Here is a 23,290-nt window from a genome sequence, read left to right as displayed (position 1 = left end):
GGCTGCAAACCTTTCTCACATTGACAGGCCCAGGGGTGTGACATTGAGCCAGGCTGGGGGCAGCAGTGCCTGGGGCATGGGGGTCTCATGGTGCCCGCATAGTCTGGCAGGGCCAGCCCTCTGTATCGCATTGCAGAGAACTGGAACAGCTCAAAGGATGCGAGGTGCAGCCCTGAGCCCTTAGCGTAGCATTCTGAAGGTCTCATCTCCAGACCTCAGGGATGTCTCCACCTGCACCATCATCCCACATTGCCTTCCTGCACGGAGCTGAGCAGCTCAGCCACGACTGCGCTCACCCACATGCAGCAGCCAGTGCAGCAGAGGCTGCCCCCATTGGCGGCTGAGCTGGGGGCAATCCCCAGCACAGGTCCCATCCTCACGCACGTCTCCATGCCGCTGGCATTCTGCAGGGAGCACCTGGCCCAGCACCATCAGAAGGAGCATTTGACAGCAAACAAACCATTTTTTTTCCCTCTGGCTCTTTCAGCTCGTTTATCGCCTGCACAGGGCAAGCAGAGCTGTCATTGCCTGAACCTCACTCATCCGTTTAACCTTGGGGGAAGAAACACATTTGTGGTGGATAGCATGCATCAGATGGTGGCACAGGAAGCGCCTGTAGCTGCTGCGCCTGATGGATGGGCTACACGGGCCTCAGCTGACCTGTGCTTGTATGTTATCTGCATTGCTGCAGGAGGCTTTTCATCACGCCGACAGCTCCACCATCACCTGCCTGGCAGAGCTCCTCGCTGGGCAGCAGCCACGCAGCTGCGGTGCCACCACAGCACCAGACAGGAGACGGCGAGCTGCAGCGTGGGAAGGCTGTTCCATATGCCCAGCACGGATGGCATCACCACCTGCAATTCCATCTCCTCTGTATGGGCTGTGGGGAGCAGCCAGCCGTGCCCATGTCATGGGGAGAAGCTGTGCCGCACAGCATCAGGAGATGCAGTGTCTGTGCAGGGCTGCCTCTGATTCCAGGCACAGCACCCATCCATTCCTGGGCATAGACACCTATCCTTCCCTGTGCTGCGAGGTCCCTGTGGCTGTGCCTCACCAACACATATGTTGGGCACAACCCATCACACAGCTCAGCACCGGGGCCGCAGCACCTCGGAGCAGCAGCAGGCGCAGCTCCCATCCCCGGAGGCACTGGAGCAAAGGCTGGGAATAAACGACTCTGTTTATGAAGCCCATAATGGAGCCAGCAAAATCAGTCACTAGGCACAGCGGCGGCGCTGCGTTAATGGGATGTTATTTATGGCACTTCGCTGACGGCGCGGGAGCTCAGTGCATCCCACTGCCAGGCATCGCCCCCTGTGCCCTACACTGCATGGCACAGCAGGGGGCAGGAGTTGGGGCAGGCAGTGGAGCTGTGGTTCCGAAACCGGGGATGATACAGGGATGGCACACAGGGAGCAAGCTGCACCCACAATGCTGAAGCTGTAAGGCCATGGCAGTGCAGAGCCAGGGGCTGTGGGGGCCGTCACCACCAGCAGTGCCAGCAGAGGGAGAAGCCAGGCTGTCACACGTGTCCTTTGGGTGACATTTTGCCAATGAGGGGTCCTGTGACAGTGATGGAGAGGGCATTGAGCCGGGCAGCGCCGTGCCCGGTGACGGATGAGCGCTGCCAAGTGTCGACACAGAAGCCATTTGGTGTGGGGAGATGATAGATGCTAACACTAATTTTAAACACAGGCAGCCGAATTCCTCCAGACAGGCACGGCACTCAGGATTTAGGGCACAGCTGCTGGGTTCAGATAAGGTGTGAAATCAGCCCGGCGTGTGGGGTGTTACCCAATAACGAGCACCTCGTGATGGATGGGGGCATCTTCCTACTGCAACCTCACACCATCATGTCTCCTGGCATCAACTCTTCCTGCTGGGGGATGTGATTCCTCCCCCCAGCCCCAGCTCCTGCATGCAGGTACCCACAGCCTGGGCACTGTGCAGAACTCATGGCTCTGTCCCATGGGGTGACACAGTGCCTGCTGCCACCACCTGCACTTCTGTGTCCCCTCCCTGTGATGCAGCCTGGGGACAGCCCCACGCCAGGGGGCTCTGAGCCACATGGCAGCTCCAGGACACAGCTCAGTCCCAAATAGTTATGGAAAAGTGATGCTTGAAATGGCAATCGCTGTGCTTGTCTGTAGCATTTAATCTTTCTTCTGACCTTATAAAAAAATCTATTTGTGTTGCGATTTTAAACCCAGTTCTTAAATCACCCACTACAGGCTTCACACTGTATTAATTTCTCCTCAAGCAAATGAGTTTGGTATTTGCTCTTTTCCAGTAGCATCAGCACCAGAGAGCACAGCAGATGCACGGCGCTTCTGTCCCTCTGCTCAAAGCTGAGTATGACACATGCACCTCCTTCTGAGAGCTGGATTGGGAAAAGCAGCACCAGGAGAGCCATCCCCTCCATCCCATCCCATTCCACCCCCCTTAATTCCATCCCATCCCACACCCTCTCCTCTGCCAGGAGGAGCAGGAGCTGCACTGGAGGCAGTGGGGCAGTGCAGGGATGCACAGATGCAGTTGGAGATGACGAGTTGCCGGCACACTGCCATTGATTCAGAGGTGATCGCTGCAGAGGTGATGCGTGGTCAGCTTGCCTCATTATTGTGCAAATTGCTGGAAATGCAAATCTCTGGGTGCACCTGGGGAAAAATGTGTTAATAATATTACTCCTGATTAAGGTCACAGGGCACTGTCTGCTTATTCAGTGGTGTCTAGGCTCCCTTTCCTCTTCTGAATCTAATACTGGGTTTATTTCTATATCAATGACACTGGAGTCCTTAGGAGATATTTTATCATTGAAAACTCACTCACAACCACGTGCCAAAGCTCTGGCTGCAGCGTGGGGCTCCCGGCTCCAGCACCAGGATCACAGACCTTGCTGGTGGCAGCCTGGGGTCACCAAGTGACGCTGCACCGGGGATGGTAGGTGGCACCTCCACAACCATGGGGCCCTGCATAGCTCTGCAGACACTCAGCCAGCAGCCTTGGAACAGCCAGCAAGGAGTGTCACCAGCCAGGCTGTCAGCCTTCCACCTGGGCACGGCATGGCACAGCTTGGCACGGCTCAGCGTGGCACAGCACAGCGTAGCATGGCACCGCTTGGCACAGCGCAGCCCCAGGTGGCTGTGGGTCTGACCCCCATGCAGGCAGCCAGTGGGAGCCCTGAGCTTGTGATCAGCTGAATGGGCATGAGCAGAATGCCAAAGCACTGCTGATTTATTGCTGAGGAAACGCTTAATTTAGGCAATGTACTTAAAGGAACTAATTAGAATTGCATTAATATTTATGGACCTTATGGAGAAGCTGATAGTCACTATTTGTGGGTATTAACTGTTATCTTACACCAGGCAGGACCGTGGTGTTTGGAGGCAACTCTAATTGTGGCGAGGGCAATCAAGATCTCACCAAAAAACAGCCAGCCTGGAGCTGCACATCCACACCACATTTGCAGTGCTAATGAACATCAGTCGCAATTAATAACCCTGCTCAGAGCCACTGAGTATCACTCCAGGAGGAGGATCACAGCCGCTGCTCGGGTCAGACGTGATGCTCCCATCCACCTGTGCAGGAGATGGGCAGTTACTGGGACTGCAGAGGGGCTGGTGGCTGTGAGTACCTGAGAGGCTGGGGCTGCTCCTGGGGCAGGGGCACACCAGGCTGTGCGAGCGGGCTGGGGCAGAGCCCCTCTGCACAGTGCCCAACACATGCACAGCCATCTCCTTGCCCGCATGGCCAACCTCTTGCTATAGCAAAGTTCACATCAATTCTCCTTCCCCTCATTTGTCTGTAAACCATGAAGAAAAATCACCTCCGTCTGCCCACATCGGGCTGCTGCCGTGATGTATGGCTGTAATAAAAACCCCATTTTGGGAGGCCGCCTTCCTATGCTGCCAGCCAGGCTGTGCCACGGTCCGGAGCTGCAGCCAGACCTGCCCCATCCCCCCGGCTCTGTGCCACCCGGCTGGGGCCATTACGGATGGCGCTATTAGAGCTGTATTGAGCCGCGCTGCGGAGGTGGCCACAGCGCTGCTGTCATTAGCCCGGCATCCGCGAGCGATGCCCAGCTCTCCCACTGCCACCCTGTGGCCCCGGCCCCATCCCTGCCCCAGCGTCCCCGCAGATGTGTTGGGAAGGCAAGACAGAGGCAGTGGTGCTGCTCCAAGCCAGGCGTCCTGGCGGCTTTATTGTGTGGGGCAGAACGGTCGGCTCTGCAGATCTGGGCGGGCTGTGATGTCCTGAGGTCAGCGCTTATCCAGCCCTGGGGAGAAAGGCAGAGCAGTGAGCAGGGCTGCAACCGGCTGGGCTCTGCCGGGTGCTGCTGCCCACCGCAGGGCTGCGGAGGCACTGCTAGTGCCCCCAGTCTGCTCTCCTAAATGTGCACACAGAAAAGGGAAGCCGCCTGCAAAGAGAGCCGTTTCTTCCCGTGCAGGCTGAGAGCGTGGCAGGATTAATATTTTGATAATCAGGCGCAATTATTATTGCTAAGAGCATCGCCTGCTTCATGCCAAAGACAAACCCAGCTCCCAGGATGGAGCCGTGTGCTGATTGGAATCACTGAGCAGGAACGCTTCCAGTCCCCGCGTGGCACCCACATGCACAGCGGCCGAGCAACCATGGCTGCTGCTGCCTGGCCGCCGCAGCACCGCTCTGCATGGCAGGGCTCTGGGCAGACCCGCCAGCAGCAGCCGCAGCAGCACTGGGTGCTTTCCCTCGGCATGTGCTGCCCTGCGCATCCTTCACCCCGCTCTGTGCTCCCACCCGTGCCCGGCTCTCACCGTACTGGCAGACCTGCCGGCACTCCTCCGCCGTACGGAAGTTGTTGGCATTCCCCCCGCAGCCACTGTACACAAACACGCGGCACGACCTCAAGGCAGGGATGTAGGCGTAGCGATAGATGCGCCTCCTGCACGGGCCGCGCTCCGGGGCCAGGTGACACAGCTCCCTGGGGTCAGAGCACCAGCGGCAGCCCAAGCCCAGCAGGGACAGAGAGACACTGAGCCTGGAGCTCCTGCGCAGGGGTGGGCAGCACGGCGGGTGGTTGGGGCACTCGGTGTCACCGCTGCAGGTGCTGTTGTGGCAGCCGATGGCGTGCGGCGCCTTCTTCTTGGGGAAGGTGTCCGGTCTGGCTGCGGATGGGGAAGAAGGGCTCATGCCCATGGGGTGCATCCCAGCCATGGTACCAAGCCCAGAGTCCTGACTGCCCTTACCTGGTACTGGCTGCGGGCAGCGGAACCGGCACCTGATGCGGCAGCACTTCCTGCTGCCCCTGCAGTTGCCGTCATCTCTGCATTTGTTCACACAGTTGGTCATTGGGTCGGGGTCAATCCGCGGTTGGAAATCTTCATTCGCTGGGGGTGACAGGGGGTCAGGGCCCCATCAGCCCCTTCCCGTGCCCATCCCTGTCCTATCTGTCAGGTGGGGAGCAGGGGGCACAACAAGACCCTGCACCAGAGGGACTGAAAGGTAAGAGAAGTGGGGTGCAGGGGCCCTGCAACAGCCCTTGTGCATGATGCACAGGCAGCGGACAGTGATCAGACCTGCCCAGACCACAGCATCCCATCTTTGTGCCAGGATGGGACACAGGACCCCCAGCTCAGCCCCCAGACAGCAGAGCGCAGGCTTCTGTGGGGCCTGTGGGGCTGCTGGGAGGACGGGATCCCTCACCTTGCTGGCACTCTTGTCTGCATCCTGTGCTCCCCGTGCACTTTGAGGAGCAGACGTTGTTACGGGGGCTCGTGGTGGTCATGCTGGTCTCTTGGCACTTACCAGGCTCCCCTGGGAGGGAGAACAGTGGAGGAGTGACAGAGTCACCCGCATGGCCCCTACAGCTCAGCATGGGCAGCAGATCCCAGAGCTGCTCAGCCTTGCTGCAGGTCCCATGCCACCCTCACACCCACTGCCCCATCCCCAGTGCCCCTTCCTCCAGCACAGCCCAGCAGCAGTGTAGGCACATGGAGCATCACAGTGCCCACAGGAGCACCACTGCTGTTGGGATGCACTGAACCTGGGACAGAAGTAACGCTTTCCTGCCACCGCCCCATGCTCTGTGTGCATCAGATCTGCATCATGGCCCTGGGGCTGTGCTGGCTTTTCTTCCTATTCCCCTCGCCGTGTGATGTCCGGCCTCGAATCCCATGGCTCTGTGACCATGCCCTAACCGGGACACACTGGCACTCACCGGGTCGCACGGAGGGACGGTCTGTCCGTGCCATCTCCCCCGATGCGTGCCTCGAAGTCGCCCAGCCCCGGCCCCAGGGGGCCGTTAGGAGCAGCAGCAGCAGCAAACCCGGCTCCATGGCACTGCCCTCACAACGCCCACACCTGGCGACCTTATGTACGGTCCGGTGCCCTGCCCTGGGCCTTGCGCAACGTCGGGGCTCCTCCCGGCTTGGTTCAGCACGGTTCGACACAGCTTGGCTAACCACTATATAGCTCGACTCAGCACTGCTTGGCTTCACTTGGCACGGCTCTGCACGGCAGGGCTCGGCTCGGCTCGGCACGGCACGACGCTGTTTGGCAGGGCACAGCACAGCACGGCTCTGCACGGCACGGCTCTGGACGGCACGGCATGGCTCGGCTCGGCTGGGCACAGCACAGCACGGCTCGGCACGGCTCAGCTCCGCTCCTCGGCACGGCTCGGCTCGGCTCGGCTCCGTTCAGTGTCGGGCAGCGCCCAGCCGCTCTCGGCTCCGTGCTTCGGCGGAGCAACAGCCTCCCCTGCCGGCCATCGCGCACCGTTGGCGGCACGGCGCGGCACGGCACGACCGGGACGGAGCGAGGAGAGGAGGGGGCTGCGCGCACCGAGCAGGAGGTCCCCACGGCCGAGGGGACCCGGTGATAGCTGTGCGTGCCCCATCCCTGGAAGTGCCCAAGGCCATGGAAGCTGCCCGGAGCAGTCTGATGTGCGGTGGGAGGTGGGACAGAGAGCCCACGGCACGGGGTGGGGGGCCTGAGGGAGCGCTGGGGTTCCTTGCAGCCCAGCCATGCTGTGATGCTGTGACTATGAATCCCCACGCTGCCGTCGCGGCGCTGCTCGTCTTCACGTCGGGGCGTCTCTCTGAGCGGCCTTGCGGGGATGGGACTGTTCTGGGGCCTTTTGTTTCTCTTGCTGAAGGTTCCCTTTGTTTCAGTTGCAGTCTCTCTAGCAACAAGCGCGTTTGGCTATTGGGAGCATGGATGACGCAAACAGGAATTTCCGAGCAGGGAAATAGGATCAGCGAGGTGTACAATCCCCCCTCTGAGACAGCAGCGATCCCTTCGGCCCGGCACGTTGGCGCCCAATTGCAGGTGGGCTGAAAGGAGCCCCGCCAGGAGCAGTCCCTGCCCGCCTGGTGCTCAGCCATGGCCTCTCCCCGTTCCCTGCTCTGCTCCTCCTCACCAGCCCCAGCACCATGCAGCTCCCACCCTGCAGCCCCCTACCCCATACCTAGCCCTGCACCACATCTGTCACCCACCACCCACAGCCACAGCCACTCCTTGGGGCATCTGGCTTCCACCACGTGGCTCTGCCGAGTGAGCGCAGTGCCCACGAGGCAGGCCCTGAAGCAAGAGGCAGCTGGAGCAGATGGGTCATGGCACCGCATGCGCAGCCCCATGGGGACACGAAGGCATTGCTAAGTGTCTGGGTCACCTTGGCTGCGTCACCCACCTTGGGGCCACGTGGCACAGAGCGGCACATCGTGGCACCGCTCACCCTTCCCTCCCTATGAGCTCCCCACCCTGTCTGGGGGTTGCAGCACCCGCAGGGATCGGGTGCAGTGGGGCATGGGGCAGGCAGGAGGCAGCCCCACACTGACCCTGCCGACGTGACGCACCCAGCCTGCCTGGCCCTGCAGAGGAATGGGTGCAAGGCGGGTGGGGGCACGGCACAGCGCCTTCCCACACTCTGCACCCCCTGAGGCCATGCTCACCCTTGGGGACCAGGGCTGTGACATGGGGACGGGGCAGGCAGGAGCCAACACCGAGGTGTGGGCACAGCACAGTGGGCAGACGTCCTCCTGCCTCCCACCCTTGCTCCCTGACCCACAGCTTGTCCCATCTCTCTCCAGGCCCGGGCGGCATCTGACATGTGTGGTGATGAGTCCCATGGCTATGGAGAGTGGCTGTGGAGAGAAGATTGCCACCCCTTTGTTGACCACCCTGCTGTCCTCAAGCCAGGGAACTCCAGCCCCTTCCTTCGTGCTCCCTGGCCTGTCGCCCATGTTGCCACCACCCAGGCACAGTGCTCACGTCCCCACCCAGCCTGGCTGTTGGGAGTGGGAGAGGACCATGGTAAATGATTTCTCAGTTAATGACATCACACAGGGCTGCTGCTGCCTCGGGCACAGCCTTGAAATGCAGCAGGAGTTTCAGCACCCAAAGGTTATGTGTGTGGTGGCCCCTCCCCAGCCTCATATGGATATAAACCCCCGCTGACCCACGCCAGCTGTCGGAATCCTTGGGAGCACCATGAAGGCCGCCGGTGTTCTGCTTGTGGTTATCCTTGCACTGTGCACACAGCTGCAGCCAGCTGCCACGGCCGCTGTAACCATAGGTGAGTGCATGAGGTGGGCACAGGGTCACAGCAGCTCCCAGGGCACTGCAGGGCTGGCACGGGCTGCTGTCCCTTCGGTGGGACACACTGCAGCAGCACAGGGCCAGGCACTGCCTGACAGCTCCTCAGCCCTGAGCGGTGCCACTGAGATCCGTGCCATGCAGGTAGCATGGGGGCAAGAAGAGCTTGGGGACAGCAACAGAGCACTTCCACTTACATGGGGCATGCCTGGAGGGGTGGGACAGCCCCCAGAGCGGTCAGAATTCCCAGAACATCAGCCCATGAATGAGGCTGTATGTCGTGATTTGAGCTCAGAAAGTGCCTGAGCCTGAAGGAAGGGGTGTCCCCATTTCTCCCAGTGTCCCTGCCTGCCGGGGTGCACAGCCACACTGCCTGTTGGGCATTTGCTGTGCTCTTCATGGAGGGGCTGTGACCTCAGCTCCTTTCTTGCCACCTGTGGGTCAGCTGTGGTCACCGGGTGCAGTGCACTCACTGTTCCTCTGCTGAGGGAAGGTGCCCATCAGTTTGGGCTCCTGGGCCAGGGTCCTGCCCATGACATACCTTGGCACAGAGCTGGCTGCCGCGGTTCACAGAGCCATGGCTGTCCCTGTCCTCTGGTAGGGAAGCACCTGGCAGAGCCAGGGCAGGACAGTAGCATCCTGAATGCTGTGTGTGGGCGATAGGAGCCAAAGCATATTCTGGGAAGCGATGGTGAGTGCGTGGGCTGAGCCAGGCACAGCTGCAGGCCCTGCAGCCGGCAGGTTCTGTGCCTCCCCAGCTGCTCCTGCTGGCTGCAGGCAGATCTAGGCAGAACAGGAGCTGAGCAGTGTCCCACGGGGGTCACGGTGTCACCCCTGGGTAAAGCCCGGCACCTTGCCCTGCTCTGCACTGTTCTCTCCATGAGTGCTGTCCTTGGAGGGCTTTCTGGGCTCCCACCCTCTGCAGTTTCCCTGCTGCTGGCTGCCGTGGTGCAGCTTGGCTGCAGGAATCCGCACGTCCGCAGCCCCCCCGGCCCCATCCCACTCACACCAGTGCTCAGGAAATGCTGCACTCTACAGATTTTACAAGCCAAAGGGACTGATAAGGGCAATTAGAAGATCAGCCATCTGAGCAGAGTGATGAACCTCAAAGGCAAGTGCTGCTGGCAGCACCGGCACAGGTGCAGCAGCACAGATCACAGCAGGACATGGAGCTGATCCCGGAGCTGGGGGGTGGGCAGCACTGCCCCACTGCCAGGTGCCAGCCCTGCTGCAGCGTTAGGTCAGGATGGATTTTGTCCCTGTGCAGCACACAGTGGGGACACATTGTCACTCAGCCCAGCACCGTGCACTCAGCCCAGCCTGATGTTCAGCCCAGCCAGCTGCTGCAGCAGCATGTCCTGGTGCAACAAGGCTGCCTTTATGCAGGAGCTCCTTTATTTGCCCCGGGGCCAGGAGCACCAGCTTGGAGCAGTTTCCCACAGTTCCTGGCACACAGCAGGCACTGCAGGGTGTGGGGTGATCCCAATGCTATCCTGATGCTGTCCCGATGCTATCCCAATGCTATCCCAATGCTATCCCAGTGCTATCCCCATTGCTGCCCCATTCCCACCATGCTGCACAGCAATGAAATGCAGTGAGTGTCCCGCGGGTGTCAGCGCCGGCTCCTGTTACTGCATAAACACACGCGCTGGGGAGGGGACCGCGGCAAATGCAAACAGTTACTGATTTACTGTTGCTCCGTGCCTCACTGCGTTGTTGACTGTGGGCTTAAATTACCTGGAAATAGATGCTGGCCGAGCAGACAAACAGCTCGTGACCTCAGAGCGGGGACTGCCTGCCCTGAACCCATGCAGCCCCAAGCCCACACGGCTCCAGGATGCTGCAGCCCAAAGCTGTGAGGGCTGCGGATGCAGTGATGGGGACTCAGCGATGAAGGAGGGCCCCAATTCCACCCTCACACTGCAGAGGAAAGGCTCAGCCTGGGCATACATCCAGGATAGGGCTGGGGCCAGAGATGCTCTGGATTCTGCCCAGTAGAGAAGATCCAGCCCCAGCCCTGCAGCTGGGCAGCACCATCACCGTACAGAGCACTGGATCCCACTCAGTGATCAAATGCACTGAGCCAAACCTGGAGCAGTGAGTGAAGGGCTGAGGCCCCTCAGGTCCCTCAGCACGGTGCTGAGCCGCTCTGCTTCCGTCAGCAAACCCAAAGGAATGAAAACCACTGCTGGTAGCACCTGCAGATGAGCAAGAACTGGTGGAGCGGCAAACAGTGATGAGAGCCAGCAGCCACGTGGGGTGATTAGGATTGCTTGGTCTGCTCAAATACAGCCCGGTTTGGCGCTGCTCAGCACTGCCAGGCACCCAATGCACAGGCTGCAGGACTGCCTGGTACCATGGAGCAGAGGGCACACAGCCAGAGCACACAGCAGCTCACTGCCTGCCTGCCACCGACCTGAGCACCACCACATCCCCAGGCAGCTCACCAGGGCAGGGGCTGCGCTCACATGCGCGATGGCTGCCAGCCCAGGGACCGGACAGATCTGAGCACAGTTGTCACGTGCGCCTCATGAACTGCTGGCCCCAACCCTGAGTTGACCATTGGAGGGCCTGCCGTGGCTCTGTGCCCCACGGGCTGTGGGCTGGGGGCTCCTGGCATGCCGAGCATGGCGATGCAGCGCGCGGTGCTTGGCTGCTGTTCCTGCCGGGCAAGTTTTCTGTGTAGACGCCTGGGCTCCTCGAGGCTCCCACTTCCTGGTCAGCTGCCAGCAGCGAGCAGATACCTGATACTTGGGGATTGTGCAATGGCACGAAGGGGGAGCCTGGCCCAGCCAGTTCCTTATGAGCCACCCGGAAGGCAGTCCCCTCCCGCCCCACCTGGAGAGGAGCTTAAAGCCCAGCCGGGTGGCCCCGCACACGCACAGCTCCCCTGCACCATGCCCAAGGCCAGCAGCGCGCTCCTCCTCGCGGGGCTCCTGGTTCTCTGGGCAGAGCTGCTGCCAGCATCCGTCCTGAATGTCACGAGTGAGTATGAGCGCACGGCCCCGCGGCAGCAGCCGGCATCACTCCTGGCCTGGGGCCTGCTGGGGATGGGCTCCAGGCACACGTTCTGCAGCGTGGCTGCGCTCTGCAGCATCCCTGAGCCCACGCCGGGACTGGGAACAGCATCGCCTGCCTCCAGACAGCCCTCCCACCCATACCGTGTGCCTTTGCCTTTCAGTAAAAGCCGGCGTGTGCCCGGAGCCAGCAGCAGAAGAAGCGAACTGCACGATGGGGTGCCAGTCCGATGGCGACTGCGAGAGCACCCTCAAGTGCTGCCCGGCGGCCTGTGGCAAGGCCTGCCAGGAGCCCAACGGTAACGCTCCCAGGGTCGGTGCAAGTCTTGCTCCCATGAGCCAATGCCTCCGGGGCTCCCAGCGCTCGGTAGCGGTGTGGTCCTGGGCATCCTCTGTGTTCTGCCTGCAGCACAGTCATGGGGCTCTGCACGGAGCCCCACAGGATTGGGCTATGCTTCAATGGAGCAGTTGCCCACACAGCCTTGGGTGGTGCTGGCCACACTCACCTCTTCCTCCTGCCTGCAGCTTGGTTGGCTCTGAGCATCCCTGGTGCTGCTGAGATCGCTGCCGGGGGCAGAGAGCACACACCCACTGCACTTCACATTCTTTGGGACGTACCAGCTGCACAATGCATCAGCCCCGGTACTGTCCTGCATCCAGCAATGAGCTCAAGAAGGGTCTCCGAGCAGTGCCCTCTCCGGCTCTGCACCAGGCATGGCCCCACAGCCGCTCTGCTGCAGGGTGCTCACCACACTCAGCTTCAGGAGCTGCAACACAGCCCTGCACACCTTGCTGGGGACAGCGGGTCTCACGCCATGTCCTTCGCCTTGCAGAGAAACCTGGCACCTGCCCGTCCGTGAAGCCAGGGATCCCCATGCTGGGGCTCTGCATTAACCAGTGCAAGATGGACTCCAACTGCTCTGGGAGCCTGAAGTGCTGCAGGAATGGCTGCGGGAAGGTCTCCTGTGTGACTCCACTGTACTGAGGTCAGTCAGCACCCACCCAGCCCCGGGCTCCTGTCCCACTTGCCCCATCCTGCTCACAGCCCTCTGCTCCCTTTGCAGGTGCAGCCTCCTTCATCCCAGCTGTAGGGAAGCTGCTGCCCAATGTGAAGCTGCATGGCCAGGCCCTGGTGCCCTCCTGCCCCGGCTTTGTCTGGGACCCCAGCATGGAGCCTTCAGCCTCAACTCCCATCCGAGGGCCCCGCTCGGGGTGTGCCACAGCCCCCTGCACTCTCGCCAATAAAGCAGCCACTCCCTGCCCTGTTTTTGGCCGCGTCTCCATCCTGATGCGCTTCCAGCTACACTCTGCAGTGCACTCAGTGTGCCCAAATGGCTGCTGGAGCAGGCAGTGTCTAGAAGGGTCTGCACCAGACAAATGCCCACCCCAAGCCAGCACCGTTCCTGCAGTGCTGATCCCAGGCCCCATTTCCCCAAGGCTCCCCAGCCCATGCTCCTGCTCAGTGCTGTCCCACAGTCTCAGCTGCTCTGACGTTTGCTCCTCAGCCAGTTAAGGGATGTGCTCCAACTGGGGCCTGATATGCAGTTGCAGCTGCATCCATGGAGATGAGTTCTGTGATGGCCTAGGGGGACAACAATGCTGCTGCTGCTGCGTGCAATGGCAGAGCATTTCTCCAAGCACCCCCTGCACTACACACTCCCAGCCCACCAGCAGCACAGCGCCCATGGCAGCTGCTTGAGGGAGCCATGGGCAACAAAGCCTGCATGTCCCTGCCCCATCCCTGCCCACCCTGCTCGGACCCAGCCCTTGCTCTTGCTGCTCTTCCAATCCTCCCAGGAGCCTCACAGCTCCCAGAGGTAATGTGAGCTGAGGAACCCCAAGGGCCAGAGCAAACGGTCCCTTGGACCTCTGAATGCACTGCTGGGGGATTACATAGAGCACAGCTAAGCCAGGCACACACAACCACCCTGCAGCCTGCCCCATACAGCCTGGTGCCTGCAGCATGGATGCGTCCCCACTCACATCCCACCAAGGCTCTGCAGCATCACTCCCCACTCCATGCATGCTAGGAGGTGATGCTGATGATTCCCGGGCAGAATGGGGTGGGCTCTGGGAAGCAGTGATGGGATGCACAGGCTCACCAGGCTCTCCCAGGTGCCCACATTGGGGAGCACAGGGAGCAGGGTTGGGGAGCACCTCCCACATCCCCTGGCCTGGCTGTTTGCGGGTCACTGGTGACCTGGAAAGGGAGCGCTGCAGGGGATGCGCCAGCCACGGGCTGAGAGCCCAGCACTGCTCTGGGAGTCTCCCTCGAAACGAATTGTTCATGCTCAGTGCTCCCACAGCCCTGGAAACACGCGCTGCCATGGGCTGGTGCCCCCCAGCAGACTTAAATACCGACTGGCAGTCGCAGTGCCACAGCAGCCCCAACAGCACGATGCCCAGCACCTGTGCCCTCGTGCTGCTGCTCCTGGCCCTGCCTCTGCCGCCTGCCCCAGCCCAGCAGCACCGTGGGGATCGCGGCGATGGCCCCGCTGCCAGCCCCCCACCACGCCGGGCACACAGGGGCCAGCGGCCACCAGCCGCCCTCCCTGCCCCCAGCAAAGCAGGCGTGTGCCCGGCAGTGGGGAGCAGCCCCACGCGCCCCACCAGGAGGTACTGCTTGTCTGATCACAGCTGCCCCGGCGCTGAGAAGTGCTGCCTTCTCCGGGATGTGCGCGCCTGCCTGCTCCCTACTGCAGGTACGGGGAGCTGTGGAGCTGCTGGTGCTGGACAGGGGATGGGTGCCACGGGGCGAGCCGTGCTCCCCAGCACACAGCACTGCTTCCCTCACAGAGAGCCTGGGCAGCCCTGTGGGGGTGAGCTGTGGGGTGAGCTGCTGCAATGAGACTGCGTGTGGCCATGGGGAGAGGTGCTGCGCCCGCTGCATGAGAGTTGAGCCAGGTAAGATTGTCCGAGTCGGGGGGCTGTGCTTGTGCTGGGCTAGAGGTGCAGTAGGGCAGAGCCACGGGTTGGCAATTTCGTCACTGTGAGAGCAGTGCATCACTGCTGCAGGGGCAGGCTGGCTCTGAGCTGCACCCTGAGCCCCCTGTCCTCTCCAGCCAAATCCGGCCTTTGCCCACGGAAGCGAGCCCGGCGTGATGCTGCCTGCCCCAACCTGTGCACCGATGACAGGGACTGCCCCGGGGACCAGAAGTGCTGTTTCTCTGGCTGCGGGCTGACCTGCACTACCCCGTACACAGGTACCTGCTGCCCCCATCCCCACTCCTCTCCAGGCGTGCATCCTCCATGGGTGTGCACACCCCATGCACACCTGTGCACTCCCCATGCATGCCACAGGCGCAGGATGGGGGCAGGATGGAGGCCAGAGTGGAGCTGGGGCAGGGGCACGCTGCAACCCTAAGCCATGCACAAGGCACAAGTTCCCAATGCAGCCAAGCTCCCATGGGCACAGTGGGGCTGTGATGCTCAGGGCTGTGATGCTCAGGGCTGCTCTCTTGCAGCGAAGTCCGGTGCGTGCCCCGTGGTGCTGCGAGGCTCCCTGGGCCCCTGCCTGGATCGGTGTGACAGCGATGCTGACTGTCCTGGGGCCAAGAAGTGCTGCACCACTGGCTGTGGCCACGTCTGCAAACTGCCCACCGAAGGTAAAAGCTTTGAGCCATGGGGCAGAGAGCGTGCCACGTTCCCCCATCCCCTCCCTGGCTGAGTACCCTCCCTGCAGGGCCAGTGCCCGTTTGCCCAGGAGCACTGTGCCCCTTTGGGGGCCGGTGGGGGCTTGGGGAAGTGGCAGCAGCCAAGGCCAGGGGCTCACCACACCATTCCCTCTCTCTGCACGTGCACAGTGCGCCCAGGGCTCTGTCCTGCCACAAGCACCAGGGCTGGTGAGTGCCTCGTCCTATGCCTGGAGGACAAGGACTGTCCACCCAGCCAGAAGTGCTGCCTGCAGGACTGCGGTCGCACATGCGTTCCCCCACTGCAGGGTAAGACGAACCCCACACCCTGCCTGCAAGGGACAACACAGGATGGAGCACTCGTCCTGCTCTGACCACCACATCCATCTCTTCCAGGCACAGCCTAGCCCTGGCTGTGGGGGTGGCTCTGGGAGTTGCCATTTTAGGGCCATTCCACCCCACTGCCATTGCAGCACCCACTGCCCCACTGCTCTCATCCCTCTGGCAGCATCTCTGGCTGGGGCAATAAGCAATGTTTGACTCTGGCTGAAGTCTCTGCCACCTCCCACAGCTGTGCTGCAGGGACAAAGGCAAACCCCCACATCCAGCTCCTCTGCACGAGCCAGCCTGTGCATGGCATGGACACCCCCAGTCTACCTGGAAACGTGGACCCAGAATAAACCAGCATGTGGCAGCCGGGCTGCAGTGAGTGCTTTCTGTTGCCTGCAGTGTGCTGGGAGTTTTCCATGGTGCAGGCACTGTGGGTGGACACGTGGCTGCAGGCAGCCCCGGGGCAGGGAGAGGAGGCCCTGTTTCCATGCTGTGCCCCCCAGGCACCAGCACCACACTGTCAGGGTCCTGGGGAAACACTGCTGCTGTCCCAACAGGAGTGCCAGAAACCTGTTGACTCAGATTCCTTGCACCAAGAAAAGGTTTATTTGCATCCCAAAGTGTGAAACTCAGGTTGGAAGCACAGTCAGGGGCAGATGGAGCACACCCTGGGGACAGGGAGAGGAGCAGCGCCTTCGTGCTGGGAGCCATGCAGCTCCACTCCTTCCTATCCTGATTGAACCCGTTACTGTGCTCCATCCTGGGGGCTGTCCAGGCTCTGCTGTGCAGTACTGCAGGGATGGTGCCTGTGTGACCTTCGCTGCCCTGTCCCTGTCCCTGCCCCATCCCCATGGGTCATCCTGACCCAAAAGCGCAGTGAGGTCAGAGATAAGCAGCCGGCTGGCAGGGCGCCTGCGGTTCTGGGAACGATCCCTCCTCCTGTTCTCTGCCCGCTCCCCACCATTTGTGCTGCAGCACCCCTGGCAGCTCCCAGTACTGCCTCAGCTGTGGGCACGCAGCATCCCCGCAGCACCATGTGCCTGGGACTTTGCCTCCTCCTGGGGCTGCTCCTCGGGATGGAGCAGAGCACTGCACTGGGGGAGGAAGATGGTGAGTACCAGCAGGGGGGTCTGAGCCAGCTCTGTCCAGGAGCACCCTGTGTGCATCTCCTGCCCCGGGATCCCTCGGTGCTGGCACTTCTGAACTGGGACATTGCTATCCTCTGCTGCTCTCACAGGGCCCAGCACCAGGGATGCTGGGTAGGGCCAGGGGCTGCGCGGGGGCTGTGCAGGGCAGCAGTTGGGTGCTGTGCACACAGTGCTGCTGTGGGGTCTCAGGGCTGACAGCTGCTCTCAGCCTCTCCCTTGCAGCCCTGGATCAGTTTCCTCCTCAGACCATACCTCCCTTCCTCAGCCCTGCATGTAGCACCTGACTCATGCAGATCCATCCAGATGAGTGCTGCCCAGAGAGGTGCTGGATTCTCCTTCTCTTGGAGATATCCAAGATATCCAAGACCTGTCTGGACACCTATCAGTGTGACCTCCTATAGGGAACTTGTTTTAACAGTGGGTTGGGCTCGATGACCTCTGGAGTTCCCCTCCAACCCCTACAATTCTGTGATTCTGTGATCCTCTGATCCAACCCCATGACCCAATGGGTAGCACAGTGGGCACACACCATCGAGTGCCCCGTCCCACCCTGCGTGGGACAAAGCTGCACCGGAGCAGCCCAGCTCTGCACTACTGCCGCCTCCGCAGCGATGGGAGCTTTCCTTTGTTTGAGTGGAACAGCTGCTGTTTGCAGTAAAACCTTCCCAGCAGTGTCTCTGTTTGCAACTCAAACAGCACAGCGCTGCCAAGAGCTCTGACGAGGGGTGTTTGCAGAAGGGGTGCTCCCATGGCATCCCTTGGCTCAGCACAGGAACAGCAGCCTCAGCTGTGGGCCAGGGGGATTCCCAGCTGCAAGGAGAGCGCAGTGCCCCGAGCTCCCCACTCAGATGTTCCTACTCCCCAGCTCACGCCGGCATTTGCCCCCAACCCTCATCTCAGCCCCAGCGCATGCCGTGTCCCAATGCCTGTGATGACGACAGAGGGTGCCTGCAGGACCAGAAGTGCTGCTTCACTGCCTGCGGCTTCATCTGTGTGACACCGCTGGGGAATGGCAGCAGTGACCTCCCTCCTCCTGGAGAGATGGACTGGAGCCTCAGCCAGGCTGAGAACATGCACCAGGGTGATGCAAAGAGGATGAGCTTCATGCCAGGGGGCTGCACCGGGAGGGGAGAGGCCGTAGGGCAGGGGTGCACGTAGCATTGGGGTGCACGTGGCAGGGAGGGGTGCAGTGGGTTGCAGAGGCTGCAGCCATCCCCTCCACAGGCAGGGTGATGCTGGGTGCTGCCCTGACTCCACATCCCGCTACAGGGGAGCTGCAAAAACCAGGTCTGTGTCCCCGGGACTTCACACGCTGCCTCCACCAGGAGCCCCCTCTCTGCACCAATGACTCAGCATGTCCCGGTTGGCTCAAGTGCTGTTCCCACGAGTGCCGCCTCCGCTGCACACCCCCGGCAGAAGGTATGGCACCACTGGCACAGCCTCAGCACCACCACCAGCACCCCTTGTCCACCAGCCCCATCCCTGTCCTTGTCCTGTCCCCATTACCCAGAGCAGCTCCAGCACCACTTGTGGCCCCCATCTCCCAAGGCTGGGATGGGGTAGGTGAGGGCATCTGGGATGGGGTGTGGGAGGTCTGAGACACAGCAGGGGGAGCTGTGGGATGTGACACAGGGCCACAAGGGCAGATTTACCGGTGCTGCCACTGGTGCCCTCGGGGCGCACCTCACCCCCAGCCATGCCACTCGGTGTTGCAGAGAAGCCCGGTGCCTGCCCCGCTGCGGCCCCAGAGGGGCTCTTTTACCCCTGCTCCTTTCGGTGTCAGGAGGACAAAGACTGCCTGGGCAGCCAGAAGTGCTGCCCGCTGGGCTGCGGCGCAGCCTGCGTGGAGCCGGCGCAGGGTAAGGCCTCCGTGTGCCACTGGAGCCACGTGCACGGCGACAGCCACGGCTCCGCGGGGCGCTCAGGGCTGTGCTGCAGACATCTGCCATCTCCCCGCCATGCCGGGGCCCTGCGGCGGCCACGAGCTGAGCTTCTTCTACAATGTCACCTCCGGGCGCTGCGAGACGTTCCCCTACAGCGGCTGCGGGGGCAACGCCAACCGCTTCGGGACGCGGGCAGCGTGCCGCCGGGCGTGCCTGAGCCACGGTGAGGGCACGGAGCTCCGGGTGTCGGGGGCAATGCGATGTCCCCCGTTCTCTAGCGGTGCTCAGGGCTGCTTTTGATCGCTCTGCTCCACCAGAGAAACCCAAAACCAGGGAGTGTCCCGTGGCGCTGCCGGAGCTGGAGGGGCCGTGCCGGGAGGAGTGCGATGGTGACAGCGACTGCCCCAACGCGCTGAAGTGCTGCAACAGCAGCTGCGGCCTCCAGTGCCTGCCTGCAGCGCCAGCCCGTGAGACGGGGTGGGACGGGGTGGGACGTGGATTACAGGCGGGGCCACGGCCTGGGGACAAGGGGTGCCCACAGCACCCACCACAGGCAGAGAGGGGCTGGGTTGGGAGCAGTGCACACAGCAGCAGGGATGTGGTGGGGACACTGAAGACACCCTGCAGTTGGTCCATCCCACTCTCACCTCCAACCCAGTGACCCCACCATCCAAGCTCTGCTCTGCAGTTCAGCTCTGCCAGCCCTGCCCCTGCCAGCTGGAGCCACACCAACAGCAGAGCTGCCAGCCTGGGCGCAGCGAGTGCAGCTGGGAGCAAGGGGATGATGGATGGGGGATCACCTTGCAGGATAGAGGGCCCCAACACGGAGGGATGCAGTGATGGATCAGGCAATGCACCCTGCCCATGTGCGCTGGGCTGTGTCCCCATGGGGCTGCTGCACTGCAGTGGGACCCACTTCATCCCACACCATGACCTGCAGGGAAGGATGGATTCTGCCCGGCCAGTGCTGGGCTGTTCCCCAGCTACGACTGCAGAGAGTGGTGCCGGCGTGACTCTGACTGCCCCGGTGAGGAGAAGTGTTGCCTGCGGGGCTGTGACTACGTGTGCCTGCACCCGGCCCAAGGTTGGAGCCACTGAACAGCCCCCCCAGGGCATCTGTGGTGATGCCCAACCATCCCCAGCTGCACATCTCCTGCCTTCCAGAGAAACCAGGGATCTGCCCCCTGAGCGAGCAGGCAGCAGGATCCCAGTGCCACGACCCCTGTGCAGGAGACGGGCAGTGCCCAGGAGATGAGAAGTGCTGCAGCAGTCGATGCGGTCACGTCTGCATGGCCCCAGAGCCAGGTGAGGGGGCAGGATGGGGCTGTGCCTGCAGTGCCTCACACAGCCGGGCTCAGTGCCCAGCCTCTTGCAGCTTGTGGAAGGCACAGCCACAGCTGGGTGCACAGAAGGCACATAGGATGCTACCAGAGTGCCCCCAAGGTGCCAAGACTGCCATGCCTGCAGCTCAGTCCCTGCAGGCGAGCCTGTGGCCCTGCTACCCCTTCTCTCCCTTTTCTCAGACAAACCTGGGCAGTGCCCAAAGGTGAGGCTGCAGCTGACATCAGAGCCATGCACGGAGGAGGATGACTGCCTGCACGACCGGGACTGCCCCAGGCAGGAGAAGTGCTGCTTTTCTGGCTGCGCCATGCGCTGCTCCCGCCCAGCCAGAGGTCAGGGCAGGCAGTTGGGCCTCAGCTGCACGATGGGCAAGGAGCAGCAGTGGCAGCAGTGCTGGCAGTATGGGGGACCCCCCGCACTCAGCCGCAGCCCCTCCTCTCACAGAACACCCTGGGCAGTGTCCCCAGGCAGAGCCTTGCTGGGACCCCCGGCGCCGACGCAGGAACCAGTGCCTAGATGACAGCGTGTGCAGGAGGGATGAGAAGTGCTGCAACACAGGATGCACTTGGGGCTGCGTGGCTGTACCCAGAGGTAGTGGAGAGCAGCTGGGCAGAGGGGAGCAGCCACCTTCTCTGGGGACAGATGGTGACCGCAGGTGGCTGTGCCTGCAGAGAGCAGCAGTGGTGCCTCCAGCCAGTGTGCAGAGGAGTGTGAGACTGATGCACAGTGCCCCCAGGGACAGCGGTGCACCCACATGGGCTGCAGCCATGTCTGCGTGGACATCCCTGGGGGTGAGCACTATCTAAGTGCCCGGGAACCACAGGGTGCCCACGGCTGGGTGTCCCATGAATGGGTGCCTGTGGATGAGTGCCCACAGGTGGGAGTCCTGCAGCACACGCTCTGCCTTGCAGGGAGAGTGGGAGTGTGCCCCATCCCCAGGGATGCCGGGACATGCTTGGACCTGTGCAGCTTGGATGAGGAGTGTCCCTGGGGCCAGAAGTGCTGCAGCAATGGCTGTGGCCATGTCTGCATGCCTGCCTCTCTCAAAGGTGAGCCCCTGGGCTGGGATGTCAGCCAGCAGCAGGGACAGAGATGGGGTCTGCTGTTCTCTGAGCCCACAGTGGCACCGTGGCCGTCCTGCACCAATAGGGACCTCACAACAGAGCTGTGTGCTGGGGCTGCCAAGGCTGTGCCTGCTCTGGCCCTGTATCCACTCACCCCCTTGTCCACTGTGCCTTCCCCTCTTTCTACCCAAGTAACAAACATGCCCAGCCCCAGCTCAGCACCAGGTGAGTGTCCTCTCCTGCCACAGAGCACGATGTTGCCGTTGTGCCACAGCACGGTGCCAGCCGGTGCCCAGAGCAGTGTGATGCCGACTCGCAGTGCCCACGAGGACAGAGATGCACCCGCACCAGCTGTGGCCATGTCTGCACGGACATGCCTAGAGGTGAGAACCACGGTCCAGCCCTGTCCCCTGATGGCAGGGTACTCCATGGTGGGTGCCCACAGATGGGTGCCTCACAGAGCGTTCTGCCTTGCAGGAAGGGAGGGAGAGTGCCCCATCCCCAGGGGCAGCGGGACGTGCTTGGACCTGTGCAGCTCTGACAAGGAGTGTCCCCAGGGCCAGAAGTGCTGCAGCAATGGCTGTGGCCATGTCTGTACACAGATACCTGGCGGTGAGGAGACTGAGGGACAGGACCAGATTTAGGGGACACAAGGGAACTTCAGGCCCTCAGGGGAGGCAGAGCCTTCTGGAAAGGGGCTCAGTTCATCTGGTCCAGGCTCAGCTCCTGGCACAGACACTGACTTTAGGGTGAGGGCACCCAAAGGGATGAGGAGCAGAAGGGATCTCTCACCAGACCTGGCCATGCTAAACCAGCAGCACTTGTCCACAACCTTGGCCACTGCTCCTCATCCCCATCAGTCAGACCTCCCTAAAAGCACATTTCCCTTCCAGGCACTGCATGATGTGAGAACAGCAGCTCTGTGGCAGGAAGGTGCCTTCCTTCATCTGGGGACACAGGACATTGACAGCCCCGAGCTGGACTGTCCCCTTCTCGCCATCACCGGCAATAAAGCGAGTGCATGCCATCTCCAGCTGCCTCTGAGTCTCTGTGTTGCAGGGCCCAGCTCCCATATTGCCCAGGGAGGACACAGGTTGGGGTCCCCCTCACCAGCACCAAGCAGGGGGTCTGCGCAGCACACGTGGGGCTGCAGGGGTTCAGCAATGCAGGGTGAGCACAGACTTGAGGCTGGGGGTAGCTCTGGGACCCCCATCAAAGTGGGGATGTTTCACCATCGCTTTAGGACCTGGCCAGGTCACATCTGCAGCTTGAGGGCAGAACCGGGAGTGGAAACCAATTTAGATGTAAGCAGGAGCTGTGCTGGGATGGCTGGATCCGAGACCTGGGGCAGGAAGGACAGGAGCCAGACCTGCTCAATGACCCGTCCTTGTATTGACAGCAGCACGGCTCCTGGCAGGGCTGGGCTCCTCCAGGCAGGGCACAGCACAGAGGGGCAGCCGGGTTGTTGCTGGCACCTCAGCCCTGTGCCATGCTTCCCAGGCAAGCCACGGCCCCAGCACGGCCACCATGACCACCACCACCACCCAGCCATGGGGACAGGGATATCTGCCCAGGCTGGGGTTGTGCACGGCGGGGAGGTGTTACTGGGCACCCGGAGCTGAGAGATGTGGGGCTGGGAGCAGGGCTGCGGGGAGCATCTCCCCACGGGGCAGGGGGTGGGAGGAGCCCCGCTGGCGTGGCTGGGAGCGCAGGTGGGAGCAGGCCTGGGAGCACTCCCGCTCGGTCTCAAAGTTGTTCCTGTTCCCACCGCAGCCGCCGTAAATGAACTCCTCGCACTGCTGGCTGGACGCGTTGTAGAAGAAGCGGATGAAGAGCGCCTTGCAGTTCCCGCAGACCGAGGGCAGGTAGCAGAAGTCTGGGCAGTCCCAAGGGCTGAAGTGAGCCGAGGACAAGGCTCAAGGGGAGAGCGCTCCGGGTCCCCATGGCACCGAACCCCTCCCTGCCCAGAGCCAGGTCTGCACCCACCTCCCCAGGAAACCACATCCCTCATCCCTGGCGCAGGCAGAGCTCAGGGTTGGCATCTGTGAGCCCCCTCCCACTGCTCTAAGCTCACCCCCCCCTCACCGAGACCCCCACACACCACTGGCCCTCACCGAGCACCGGTTGCTGGCACGTGTGGCCGCACTTGCCAGGGCAGCACTTGGTGGCACCAGGACAGTCGGAGTCGCCAGCACAGTGGGAGCAGGAGGCGTTCTTGTGGCACGAGCTGCAGTCCTGGTCCAGAGGGCTCTCCACCTCCGAGATGTGGTGACAATACCCGGGCTTTGCTGAGGGACACAGCGA

General features: G+C 62.0%; 3 protein-coding genes across 4 annotated transcripts; 2 read left to right on the top strand and 1 right to left on the bottom strand.

Moving 5' to 3' along the window:
* Positions 1-4,169: 4,169 nt before the first annotated feature.
* LOC122188839 (WAP four-disulfide core domain protein 8-like) lies at positions 4,170-6,303 on the bottom strand. Of its 2 annotated transcripts, XM_042887464.1 has the most exons (5): positions 6,197-6,303; positions 5,683-5,793; positions 5,226-5,366; positions 4,794-5,144; positions 4,170-4,276 (listed from the first exon to the last, which is right to left on the bottom strand). In XM_042887464.1, exons 1-5 carry the CDS (start codon positions 6,228-6,230, stop codon positions 4,260-4,262), a joined length of 654 nt encoding a protein of 217 aa, XP_042743398.1. In that variant the 5' UTR covers positions 6,231-6,303; the 3' UTR covers positions 4,170-4,259. The 2 variants fall into 2 exon arrangements, with proteins under 2 accessions (XP_042743398.1, XP_042743399.1); XM_042887465.1 differs by lacking the exon at positions 5,683-5,793.
* Positions 6,304-11,336: 5,033 nt separating this feature from the next.
* Positions 11,337-12,855, top strand: WFDC2 (WAP four-disulfide core domain 2). Its single transcript, XM_042887452.1, has 4 exons — positions 11,337-11,556; positions 11,753-11,887; positions 12,422-12,574; positions 12,653-12,855. The coding sequence occupies exons 1-3, from the start codon at positions 11,337-11,339 to the stop codon at positions 12,571-12,573; spliced, it is 507 nt and encodes a 168-aa protein (XP_042743386.1). The 3' UTR covers position 12,574; positions 12,653-12,855.
* Positions 12,856-14,074: 1,219 nt separating this feature from the next.
* LOC122188841 (multiple epidermal growth factor-like domains protein 6) lies at positions 14,075-21,630 on the top strand. Its single transcript, XM_042887469.1, has 16 exons — positions 14,075-14,204; positions 14,651-14,791; positions 15,053-15,193; positions 16,526-16,660; positions 17,968-18,117; positions 18,414-18,557; positions 18,637-18,804; positions 18,899-19,048; positions 19,522-19,665; positions 19,746-19,886; positions 20,105-20,254; positions 20,367-20,513; positions 20,594-20,713; positions 20,834-20,971; positions 21,235-21,369; positions 21,464-21,630. The coding sequence occupies exons 1-16, from the start codon at positions 14,075-14,077 to the stop codon at positions 21,628-21,630; spliced, it is 2,301 nt and encodes a 766-aa protein (XP_042743403.1).
* Positions 21,631-23,290: the final 1,660 nt, after the last annotated feature.

The sequence above is a fragment of the Lagopus leucura genome, unplaced genomic scaffold (genome assembly GCF_019238085.1).
Source record: "Lagopus leucura isolate 7727_CA_CO unplaced genomic scaffold, USGS_WTPT01 Super-Scaffold_100083, whole genome shotgun sequence".
Classification (NCBI taxonomy): domain Eukaryota; kingdom Metazoa; phylum Chordata; class Aves; order Galliformes; family Phasianidae; genus Lagopus; species Lagopus leucura.
Note: the sequence above shows the minus strand (reverse complement) of the source record. Positions and strands in the feature narration are given on the sequence as shown.